Source organism: Apis florea, unplaced genomic scaffold, assembly GCF_048593485.1.
Source record: "Apis florea isolate Af1SG1 unplaced genomic scaffold, ASM4859348v1 contig_2272_pilon, whole genome shotgun sequence".
In the NCBI taxonomy this organism is placed as follows: domain Eukaryota; kingdom Metazoa; phylum Arthropoda; class Insecta; order Hymenoptera; family Apidae; genus Apis; species Apis florea.
The window spans coordinates 3463538-3475576 of record NW_028256549.1 but is presented as its reverse complement, the minus strand read 5'-3'; the positions used below and the strand labels follow the sequence as shown (position 1 = coordinate 3475576).

Here is a 12039-nt window from a genome sequence, read left to right as displayed (position 1 = left end):
GCTGTATAAATATACAATTATATATATATTTATATATTTGTAATGAATCATTTGACTTGTATAATTTCAAATCATGTTTATATTATATATTGTTGGCAAGTTGGCCAAATCGCTTGTACGAAATGCGAATCTGATTGGTTGATTTCAATATTCATAAAAATAAGTACTTATATTGACTGAAAATGTCACATCTACAAATAAGATCATATAACTTGTGGCAATAAGGATGGAAAAAAATATTTCTGATACCCCTGCAGGACTTAAACTTTTTCTAGTGCCGACGTATTTGTTATATGTACTTTTGTAATATTTTGTAATATTTGTATTATAATTATTTCAAATTCATAATGAATATTATACATGATACAGATTTCTTAACAAGATATTTGTTTGATATATTATTACGAATTATCTTAGTGAAATTACTTATATAAATATACTTATATAAATTTTTCAGCAGAAACATATTATATTTATTATACATACTTCTATACGTATTTCTATAATATTTATGTTATAATTATTTCAAATTTCAAATTCATAATGAGTATTATATATGGTAAAGATTTTTTAGTAGGATGTTTGTTTGATATATTATTACGAATTGTTTTAGTGGGATTATTTATGTAAGTTTTGTTTAACTTACCAGTTTACAAATAAAATAAATGTTTATCTTTATTTTTTATATATATGTTTATTATTTTTTATATTTACAGTGAATTAGAAAAAGCAGAACCATTTACTAGAATAATTCGTGAAGATGAATTATGGTTATATAAAAAACCAAGAACAGAATCTTATGTTCCAACTACTATATTATGGGTAGTGTATACTAAAATATAATTAAATCTTATATATAAAATTAATTTGCATATTTATTTTTAGCCCTTAGTTTTCATAATGCCTGTTATAGTAATTTTTTGTGTTTTTCTGGTATACAAAGATAAAACTGACATTTATCAAGCAGTATTAGCTGTTACTTTAGCATTAGGATTTAATGGTGTTATTACAGATATTATAAAACTTATTGTTGGTAAGAATTGTAAAATATTAATAGTTTTAAAAATTTTATTATATAGTATTATTATAATAACAATTTATTTTTTGATAGGTCGTCCTCGGCCAGATTTTTTTTGGAGATGTTTTCCTGATGGACAGACAAATCCAGATTTCAAATGTAATGGAAATCCAGTTGTTATAAAAGATGGAAAAAAATCATTCCCAAGTGGTCATTCCTCATGTATGTTAAAAAATAAAATATTTTTTTAGAAATATTTAAATTATTTGAATATCATATTTGAATATTATATTAAAAGATCTATATAAATATATATTTACATATATATTTATTTTTTAGTTGCATTTACAAGCTTTGGTTTTATTGCGTTATATATAGCTGGTAAACTACATACATTTAGTCTGGGCAAAGGACAGTTATGGAAATTATGTGCATTTGTGTTACCAATTTGTATTGCTCTTTTAATTGCATTAAGTAGAACTTTTGATTATCATCATCATTGGCAAGGTAAGTGAAGGTAAATGTTTATTTATTATATTTTATTAATTAACAAATAAATATTTTAATATCCTCAAAATATTAGATGTGGTTGTAGGTTCGATAATTGGATACTTTTTGGCATATATGTGTTATAGATACTATTATCCACCATTAGATTCACAGGTATGTCATAAACCATATGCTGCTCTTAATCAAATTCAGTTGGAAAATACAAGAAATAAAAATGAACAAATCAAATGGATTTAATAAAAAAAGACTACAGGAAAATAATTTAAAATATAAAAATTCCATACTTTTATTTCACATTATTTTTTTTTTATACATTGTAAATGTAACAAGTATATAAATATACATTTTTATGAATATATTGTAAATATAAATAAACATACCAATGTATTTAATAAAAAATACTTTTAATAAATAAAATTATTTGAAATTATGTTTGAAACATGCGCGGAATATTTTGCGCATATGCGCCATTTTGGAAATTTCATGTTTGATGCGCCACCAAGTTGATTCAGTCAAACAGAAGCAGTTGTAAGGTTGATGGTATTAGTGCTTCTCATAAGTTTTTTATCTTGATGGTTAATCGTGTATATTTTTATAAATTTTGGAATTTATTCAGATATCTTATATACTTCTAAAGAAAATTAATTATATTTTGAATATTGTTCACATATAAGATTAGTACATTTTTCCATATGAATTAAGAATTGTATCATACACACACACAGACATACACATACACACACATACACTCAGATTTCTTGATTCTGTAAGTGACATAGTTATTTACGAGCTGTTGTGTTGGTGAAATGTTGTCTCAACTTCCTGTACATGGCGAGGACTCATGAGCGTCGTCAGTCGTGTTGAATAATCAAACGCTAGTGTTCAAACGGTGTTTTATCCTTTTACTAGAACTTTCCACCAAATAAATCTATTTACATCATTTGAATCAACGATATTGTGTCAGTTTTGTGTAAAAATGATGAACATGGAAACAGATGAGATTATCGAAGATACAAATACGAATCTTCAGGTACGCAACTTATATTAGTATTTTTGATCCGAAACCTACCGCCATCTTATGTCTCCTTATGACGGAGAAATTTACTAATTTTTGTGATTGACCGTTATTTTTTACAAAAATTTCTATTATAAGCACTTTTTAATGAAAGCTATTAGTCAGAATGTCTTATGCGTAAGAGGTTATAGAATGCGATTGTATACTGTTATTTATGATTGTGGTCATTTCTTTTAGTTTTTCATATCAAGTTATTTACGTGCATTTGATAATGACAGTTATCAACAGTTTATTATTTTGATGAAAATTAAAATTAGTTTCAATTTTTTTTATTGAATTTAATTAAAATAATTCTATTATATATTATATTATTTGTAAAATATAAAAAATATTTTACTTTAATTAAAATTACAAAAAATGTATGTATATTAATGATATATATTTATATATATATATAAAATAAAATGTATATTTTTAAGAATAAAATGTAAATTATGCTTAATATTCATGTCATAAAACGATTGGAATTAACTTTTTATTATAAATAAAATCTTATAATTATATTTTATATGTAATTTACAAATATATAATTAATATTTCCATTTAGATATTTTTTTCTATAAATTTTTATTTTCTTAATTATTTTTTTTAATGAAATAAAAATATTTAAATATAAAATTGATTTCTTTTTTAAAGTGCTATTAAATTGTAATATTATTAAGTTCCATTATTTATTAAAGTTAACTTATTTATTAAGATTTTGCATTTTTATCACGTTTTTGTAAAATTGATGTACTATACAAACTACAAATTATTTAATTAATATTTAAATATTAATATAATTTGATCGAATATGATTATTTTCGTTGTTAGAACAAAGGATTGATTAAACATAGGTTATCTTTTATCTTGACAGACTGAGAACAATTTACTATATAATCAATGTTTTAACTTCTTAATTTTTTCTCTTTTGTTTTTTTTTTTTTAATAATTTTCTACTTTTTTTAGCGTTTTTTTCGTATTTCTAATATTAAACTACAAAATATTACTCTTATAATAATAATAAATAATCGAAAAAAATTTACGGTTTAATTTTCCAATTTTTATACGAATTTAGAATAATTGAAAATTATTAGAAATATAGAATTAATATTCTTATCTATCATTAATGTAATAATGATATTGATTTATATATGTATAATTGGATATAAACCAAAAATTTTCAGATATTTTGAAAAATTTTTTTAATGTACACTTTTATTTTCAAAAAAAATAATACATTTTTTTTTAATTAAAAAAAAATACGATATAATTTTGATTGATAAATTAACATTTAATAATAAATAAATTAATTATATATTTGTTATAATATAGTTAATATTTATAAGAATAAAATATAAAATGAATAAAATCTATAAATAAATGATAAATTCCACGAGTTACATATATATTGTATTATTAATGTAAATGAATTGTCTATGTATGCATTGTTAAAATTAAACTATAATATCTGTATTTCGAAGTGTTGCGAGAAAAAAAAGAAATAAATTGCAATTTTTATCAGAAAATTTTGTAAATTTAAATAATATCATTTTTATCAATACATTTTTTTTCATTCGAGTATAGAAATCTGAGATCAATAAAAATTCTTTTTTTTTATGTTTTATATATTTGCGTGATTTAAAATAATATTAAATTTTGATTGAAAGAATATACGTATACTATAAATATATTTGTATTATCATTATCATTGTATTATCATTAGTATTCTGTTTGTGAATGTTTTATTAAAATATATTTTCGTCAAATATCAAATATCATGTCGTCACTTAAAATAAATGAACTCTGAATTTTTTTGTCAAGACGTGCTATGACTTATCGAAAAATATTATTCTTTTATTTAATTATGATTCATAATTTTGATTTTTCTTTTTGTTATATTATCATACATATTTTTTTAATTTTTCATATTTATTATATTTTGTCATAAATTTATATAATAAAAAATTTGACTAATAGTTGAAAACAATAATATGGATATCATAATTAAAAAATTTACGATCATTTTATAAAATATTATGGTATGTATAAATCATTATGATATATATAAATTTTTCTATATATTTTTGGAATTTCCAAATTAATTTTTTTTTTCATATTTTAAAAAATAAATGTTTTAAAATTTAATATTATAGATATTTATAATTAAGAATAGACAATTTTAACATATACTTACGGTTTTCATATTTTATTGTTAAATATTTCGAAATTATATATTTTTTGCGTTTTTTCCATATATTCTATGTTTATAAATTTTATATTGTCCTATTTAAAAACATCTTTTAATTTCGTATTTAATAACATTTTTTTAATCAAATTTTTATGCTCGTGAATATATATATATATATATATCATTCATCGATTTTAATATTTCTGTGATATTTATCAATAAGTATTATAAAAGTATCTACAAATAAAATGATAAAAATTTAAATACATAATCATTTTTTTATTACAATTCTTTCTCTTATTAACTTTCCTTTGTTTTTTTGTGTATTTGGTACGTGCAAACATTATCGACAATATCGATAAATGTTTAAAAGAATATTTATTTCTATAATAATCAATATTTATTTCTATCAACGTTTTTTTTTATAAATAATTAAATTAATTTAAAACAAATGAAAAATAATTATCAATATAAGTATTTTTCTATGAAAATTTAAAATGAAATTGCTCTTTTTACTTTTTATTAAATGAAAAAGAGGATGTAAAAGATACGAAGACAAAGAGATATAAAGAGCATAGATTCGACACGAGTTCGCGATCCCGTTATACTGGGAATACTGTAAAGAAACATTTTCAGATGATCGAAGTACTCCTGGATCACTAGGACTCTCAATGTTGCTATGCCACCTTTTACAGTCGAGTGATCATGATATTTTAAATCGAAGAATCATTATATGCCTAATGTATATATACACAACACATTTCAGGTGTTTCGTATATTATTTCATATATATATATATATATCAAGAAAAGATTTGTCGATAGATTTATTTTTATCGTTAAAAAAACTTCTTAATCATTAACGATATAATATCTTAATGAATTAAGATATAATGTAACATTTGAATTTTTAATTTTAAATATTTAATTTCTATTACAAAACATTTAATAAAATTATGCGTTTATCATAAGTGTTCGCTTAGAAAAGTAATAAGCGTTAATAAGTAGGTCAAACAAAATATTAGATTAGTGTAGACAACGGTCCGTCAATAGAATTTTCTTTTTACAAATCATTTAGCTAATAAAATTTGATTTAGTAATAAATTTTAAAACAATAAGTAATTTCTTTTTTCCTTTTTTTTTCTAATTGATTATATTACATATTTAATCATTACATTTTATACACAATTTTGAGTTTATTGTTGATAAGAGATATCTTATATCTGTAGAAAATATTGTAATTGAAAATAATAAATTGCATTTTTAAATTTCAATTTCTATGAACATTTAATGTTTTAAAAAAAATATGATTCTATTTTACATATCATTTAAATATATTTTATATGATATTTGTAAATAATATTTGTAAATAGTATAAATACTGTTATAATATGTATTATATTTTAAAATATAGATATATATTATAAAAAATATATGTATATATATTCTTATATGTATTCCTTCAAATATATGTGATATTTATATATTCATCAAGGTATATATATTTTTATATTTATATTATTATTATTTTTTAATTAAATTGCAATTATTTCTCAATATATTATATTCATATAAAAAAATTTTTATAATGTATTGGTTACATATATTAATTGTAATTTTTATAATGTTTTTGCAGTATCCAATAACAATACTTTATGATCCTACTCGCAAGAAAGAATTGCCATCTGGGGTTTCAGCACAATATAGACAAGAAAAAGAAACTTGTATGAAACTTTTTGAGAAGTGGAGTGAACCAGAACAAGTTAATTTTGTTGAACAATTATTAACAAGAATGTGTCATTATCAGCATGGACACATCAATGCATATTTGAAACCAATGTTGCAAAGAGATTTTATTTCTTTATTGCCAAGTGAGTATTTTTATTAAATAATTTTTAATTAAATATTGAAATATATTAAATCTTTTATAAAAATATTTTTGTTATCAGAAAAAGGATTAGATCATGTAGCAGAAAGTATTCTTTCTTATCTTGATGCTGATTCATTAATTGCTGCTGAATTAGTATGTAAAGAATGGCATAGAGTAATTAGTGAAGGAATGCTTTGGAAGAAATTAATTGAATGTAAAGTTCGAACTGATTCAATATGGAGAGGTCTTGCAGAAAGGAGAGGATGGTTAGTTAATATATTTTATGAAATCTTATTTATTTGTTGATCTATTAATCTTTTTAGGATTCAATATTTATTTAAACCAAGACCAGGAGAAAGTCATCCAAATCATAATTTCTACAGATCTCTTTATCCTAAAATAGTTAAAGATATTGATAGTATAGATAGTAATTGGAGAATGGGAAGATTTAATCTTCAAAGAATAAACTGTAGAAGTGAAAATTCTAAAGGTGTTTACTGTTTGCAATATGATGACCAAAAAATTGTCTCTGGTCTTAGAGACAATACTATTAAAATATGGGACAGAAGTACATTACAATGCATTAAGGTCTTAACAGGACATACTGGTTCTGTCTTATGTTTACAGTATGATGACAAAGCAATAATATCTGGTTCTTCTGATAGCACTGTAAGAGTTTGGGATGCTAATACTGGAGAAATGGTTAATACATTAATACATCATTGTGAAGCAGTTTTACATCTTAGATTTAATAATGGCATGATGGTCACTTGTTCAAAGGTCAATAAATTTTTTATATTTTAATATATTCTATTCTTTATGTATTACTGAAAAAAATACTATTTCTTTATTGTCTTTATTTTAGGATCGTTCAATTGCTGTATGGGATATGACATCACAGACAGAAATTGCATTAAGAAGAGTATTAGTGGGTCACAGGGCAGCAGTGAATGTTGTTGATTTTGATGAAAAATATATTGTTTCCGCTAGTGGTGATAGGACTATTAAAGTATGGAAAACATCTACTTGCGAATTTGTGCGAACATTAAATGGACATAAACGGGGTATAGCGTGTTTGCAATATAAGGACTGTTTAGTAGTTAGTGGTAGCAGTGATAACACGATCAGATTATGGGATATTGAATGTGGTGCGTGCTTGCGCGTTTTAGAAGGACACGACGAATTAGTCAGATGTATTAGATTTGATAGCAAGCACATAGTCAGTGGAGCTTATGATGGGTAAATACAAAAAATATTTTTATGTTTTAGATTATATTACTATACATATATATTCATATATAGAAATATATATATATTTTTGTTTTATGTTACAGAAAAATTAAAGTTTGGGATTTGGTGGCAGCACTAGATCCACGTGCTTTAACTAACTCGCTTTGTATACGTACATTAGTGGTAAAATATTTTATATATTTTATTTTATTATTATATAAAATTATTTTCATAATGATATATATTTATAATATAGGAACATACAGGTCGTGTATTTCGACTTCAGTTCGATGAATTCCAGATAGTATCGTCATCACATGACGATACAATATTAATTTGGGATTTTCTGAATTTTAATCCATCAAATGGATCTGTATCTTGTGGACCTGCAACAATAAATGCATCAGGTGTGAATCAATCCGATACTAGATCTCCATCTCGTAAGTACGATAAGAAAGACTTTTATTCTATATACTTGTTATTTTTTAACAATATGAATTTTATTTATAGCATTCGAGTGACGCATCCCTATGAATATTTCTTCATTGTGATATAATTGTAAGTACAGCATATAAGTTTAGAAGATATAAATGAATATATTTATATATTTATGATTTTTTTTTTTTTTAATAATTATTTCTTGATTTTATTATAATTTATAGAAGTATGTTAGATTCATATATTTGTTTCAGACAAGTGATTAGTGAGTGAGTTCAATGTGTTCACGATAGTGTACGCAGAAAATGAAGAATTAGTGTCCAGTGTGAACAGCGCTTAGAAAAAAAACAGAATCTCAAAAAAACACTTGTCATTGACTTTTGTTTATTATTTGCTGTGAAAAGCAAAAATAATTCTCTAAAATAGGATATATATGAAGTGACACAAAACTGCGAATTAATTTATATGCGCTTGACGCACTGCGTTTAGTAACGAACAATATAATTAAAATCACATAAATACATCCCATGGATGTAAACAATTGTTTGCTTTGGCCATATTTGGAATTCTTCTACGCTCTATGACATGATAGAAGTTGACCATTTTCCTACTACTATGAAAAAAAGACTTACAATACGTAAAGAAAATGAAAATGTTTTTAGGCTGGATACACTTAATAAGATGTTAGCTGTATTATAGTAAATTAATGATATTTTTTTTTTAATGTAATTAATTTATAGTAAAGAGATTGTAAAATGTCATGATGGAGTACTTATCTGGTGTGAATGTGGACGTTCAAATCTTGATATGTGGAAGGATTATTATAATTATCATATTTCATTATCTTCTAAATCTAACTAATGTGAAATAATTATACCCATATCTAGCATTATAGATGTACAGTCATTAATGGAGAACATAGTAATTTCCATGAACATTAATTTTATGAAATTTATATTATATATTAAAAAGTAAATAGAAAACTAATAATCTCTGCACAGTCATTGATAAAATACCATTTGCATTTAAAATAATAAAGTTTCATTATATCGAAATGTAAATATTAATTCATAAAAAAGCAATATAGTAATTCTGAAGTAATTCTAGTTGCTATGAAGGAATTATAATATTTTGACTAATGATCTCGTATAGATCATATGTTTCAACTTTTGTTTAAGCTAGTTAATAATCACATCTTTTCAATTATACATAACTGTGTTCTGAACAATATTATATGAGTTAAAATATACTTGTCATTTTTGAGATTTTATAAATGCTATTAAAGACATTTTTATTCCCTATGATAATAATATAAAAATATGTTTACATATTAATGTATTGAACAATAGAATAACACAACTGAATAATAGAATAATATCTTCTTAAAATTATTATAAAATAATAATATATATAAATATATATTCATATATATTTCGATAAATATAGCAACAATGATTTGAATATTTTAATTACATCAAAAAATTCAAAACCAAATTTATGAACATATACATGCACGCGTATGTTCGCGCGCATATACAATATCCTTAATTAATTTCAATACATATTTTAAATTTTATACGAAATAGATTTTGCATGAAAATTTAATCGCGAATATATGTTAAAAATTTATTGAAAAAAAAAAAATTAATATAATATCACAGATAAAATATGTGAAATTACTTCACTTTTGAATTACACAAGTAACAGATAGTATTATTAAATAGTACTTGTATATTATATTATTTCAAATATATAACTTTATAAAACTAAAAAAATTATGCAAAATTATAAACTGCATGTAGTTAAATCAGGTACAAAGAATTGTGATTTTTAAGCTAGAATAATAGCATGAAAAATTTTCTATATCCTTTGTGGTATGTACATATGGGACTCCAATGCAAACATTACTTTTGTAGTAGACAGCATGTTTCGAATTCTTAAAATACTTTAAAAAATAACATAATAGAGAAAATAGAATAACAGACAGGTAATCTTTGTAAGCACATACTTTATTATACAATTATCTAAATACATGTATACATAGATATGAAATTATATATATATATATATATATATATTTGCTATTTCTTATATTCCACTTTGGAATGTAAACTTATATACATATATATATTTTTTATTTAGATTGGGGTCTTAAAATGTTTAATTAAATATATAAAATTTTTATTATAAAAAATTTATTTGTTCAATAACAATTATGATAACAATTATGAAATTTGTAATATAATAATAATGAAAATGTGTTTAAAATTAATTTAGTTTTGATCATATTTTGAATTTATTATCTAGAATAATGATTTGATAAAACTATTTTTAAGAAAATATTGTGATGTTTATTGTTAATAATAACATAAAAGTTCATGTATGAATTAATTACACAAAAATAATATGAAGGCTGTGCAAAAGCTATACTTGAAATACAATACCTATATAAGAAAATGCGATTTTAATGCAAAATAGTATCCATCTCACTATCCCTTAAATTTAACATAAATTTAACATTAATTCTTTATAAAATCAAATTATACTTAAAATATAAAAAACTTATTTTGAAATATTATTTTTTATCAGAATATTAAAGCTTTTAATCTTTTGGAATTTAAATATTTAAAATTTATTTATGAAATATTATATATTACGAATGTATTATATATAATTAGGAGTAATGATCAAAGCTATTAAATTGATGAAATTCATACATTATAAATTTAAGTAAATTACTAATTTAATTATTTATGATTATTATTATTATGATCTATTAATTGCATTTTATCATTTTTATTTAAAATTAGTAGATTTTCTTATAAATTATTGGATTATTATGAACTAGTTATATTATTTAAATAAATTCTTATATTATTATTAAATAAATTCTATATGTATGAATTACAATTATATTATAAAATATAAAATTATAAAAAATGTATTTATATTTTATATATTTAAAATTAATTTATTATTTTTTACAATTAATAGTGTATAATAATATATTTTATCTAAAATAACATAATATTTTACAACATTTAGATATTACTTTGAAAAAAGAAAAGACCCCAATCTAAATATTATATTTTTATTTCATTATTTATGCATTATATATCATTATATATAATGTGATTATATGATAATGCATATAAAAATTATCATAAATTATAATTAAAATAATAATTATTATTTATAAAATTCCAGTTTTTCTTTAACATAACAATTGTCATAAAAATATCAAATTAAATTCAATATTAAAAAGAATGTAATAAGTATCATATTATTTATATGTATGACTATATATATATGTAATTTAAAAAAAAAAATCATATCTATATATTTCGTTTAATGTTTTATATTTTTTAAAAATCGTAAATTTTTATTTTTGCATTTATTCATATAAATTTAAAAGTTAAAACAATAAAAAATTACAATATCCATTTATATGTATATATGTAACAAATGTTTAAAAAAATATTCAATTAAGATTAAAATATTTCATAAAATTAAATTTTGTATAATTATTTACAATTTAATTTTTGATTTTATTTTTTTGTTTATAATTTAAATACTATGAAAAATTATGAAATTTATTTTTTATTATTATTTTATATACTATAAATATATTATTATAGTTATATATAATATAATATTTTATTAAATTTTTAATATAATAATGCAAAAAAGATTAATAATAAAAATCAAACTAATTAATTTTTTTAAATT

At 21.1% G+C, this 12039-nt stretch overlaps 2 protein-coding genes and 1 long non-coding RNA gene across 10 annotated transcripts; 2 read left to right on the top strand and 1 right to left on the bottom strand.

Moving 5' to 3' along the window:
* Positions 1-146: 146 nt before the first annotated feature.
* LOC100865865 (phospholipid phosphatase 4) lies at positions 147-1945 on the top strand. 7 transcript variants are annotated; one of them, XM_086917945.1, is made up of 7 exons: positions 147-295; positions 458-626; positions 717-822; positions 886-1033; positions 1112-1240; positions 1358-1525; positions 1614-1945. In XM_086917945.1, exons 2-7 carry the CDS (start codon positions 544-546, stop codon positions 1763-1765), a joined length of 786 nt encoding a protein of 261 aa, XP_086774071.1. In that variant the 5' UTR covers positions 147-295; positions 458-543; the 3' UTR covers positions 1766-1945. The 7 variants fall into 7 exon arrangements, with proteins under 7 accessions (XP_086774071.1, XP_086774069.1, XP_086774074.1 ...); XM_086917943.1 differs by having other exon boundaries at positions 1602-1945; XM_086917948.1 differs by having other exon boundaries at positions 1358-1535.
* LOC147658404 (uncharacterized) lies at positions 1790-2816 on the bottom strand. Its single transcript, XR_015295270.1, has 3 exons — positions 2598-2816; positions 2316-2456; positions 1790-2159 (listed from the first exon to the last, which is right to left on the bottom strand). It is a non-coding gene; the product is annotated as an uncharacterized LOC147658404 (long non-coding RNA).
* slmb (beta-transducin repeat containing E3 ubiquitin protein ligase slmb) lies at positions 2425-9584 on the top strand. 2 transcript variants are annotated; one of them, XM_003696040.4, is made up of 9 exons: positions 2425-2558; positions 6409-6643; positions 6722-6908; positions 6966-7422; positions 7508-7881; positions 7977-8055; positions 8129-8312; positions 8383-8430; positions 8565-9584. In XM_003696040.4, exons 1-8 carry the CDS (start codon positions 2505-2507, stop codon positions 8391-8393), a joined length of 1581 nt encoding a protein of 526 aa, XP_003696088.1. In that variant the 5' UTR covers positions 2425-2504; the 3' UTR covers positions 8394-8430; positions 8565-9584. The 2 variants fall into 2 exon arrangements, with proteins under 2 accessions (XP_003696088.1, XP_012345409.1); XM_012489955.2 differs by having other exon boundaries at positions 8129-8279; positions 8565-9297.
* The last annotated feature ends 2455 nt before the right edge of the window (positions 9585-12039 follow it).

Bases quoted from the DNA above. Each gene is read 5' to 3' on its own strand.
- LOC100865865 (XM_086917944.1), top strand. The intron at 627-716 runs GTAAGTTTTGTT...TTATATTTACAG, and splicing joins GTTTTAGTGGGATTATTTAT to TGAATTAGAAAAAGCAGAAC. The intron at 1,034-1,111 runs GTAAGAATTGTA...ATTTTTTGATAG, and splicing joins TATTATAAAACTTATTGTTG to GTCGTCCTCGGCCAGATTTT.
- slmb (XM_003696040.4), top strand. From the start codon at position 2,505: ATGATGAACATGGAAACAGATGAGATTATCGAAGATACAAATACGAAT. The intron at 6,909-6,965 runs GTTAGTTAATAT...TAATCTTTTTAG, and splicing joins CTTGCAGAAAGGAGAGGATG to GATTCAATATTTATTTAAAC. The intron at 7,423-7,507 runs GTCAATAAATTT...TCTTTATTTTAG, and splicing joins TGATGGTCACTTGTTCAAAG to GATCGTTCAATTGCTGTATG.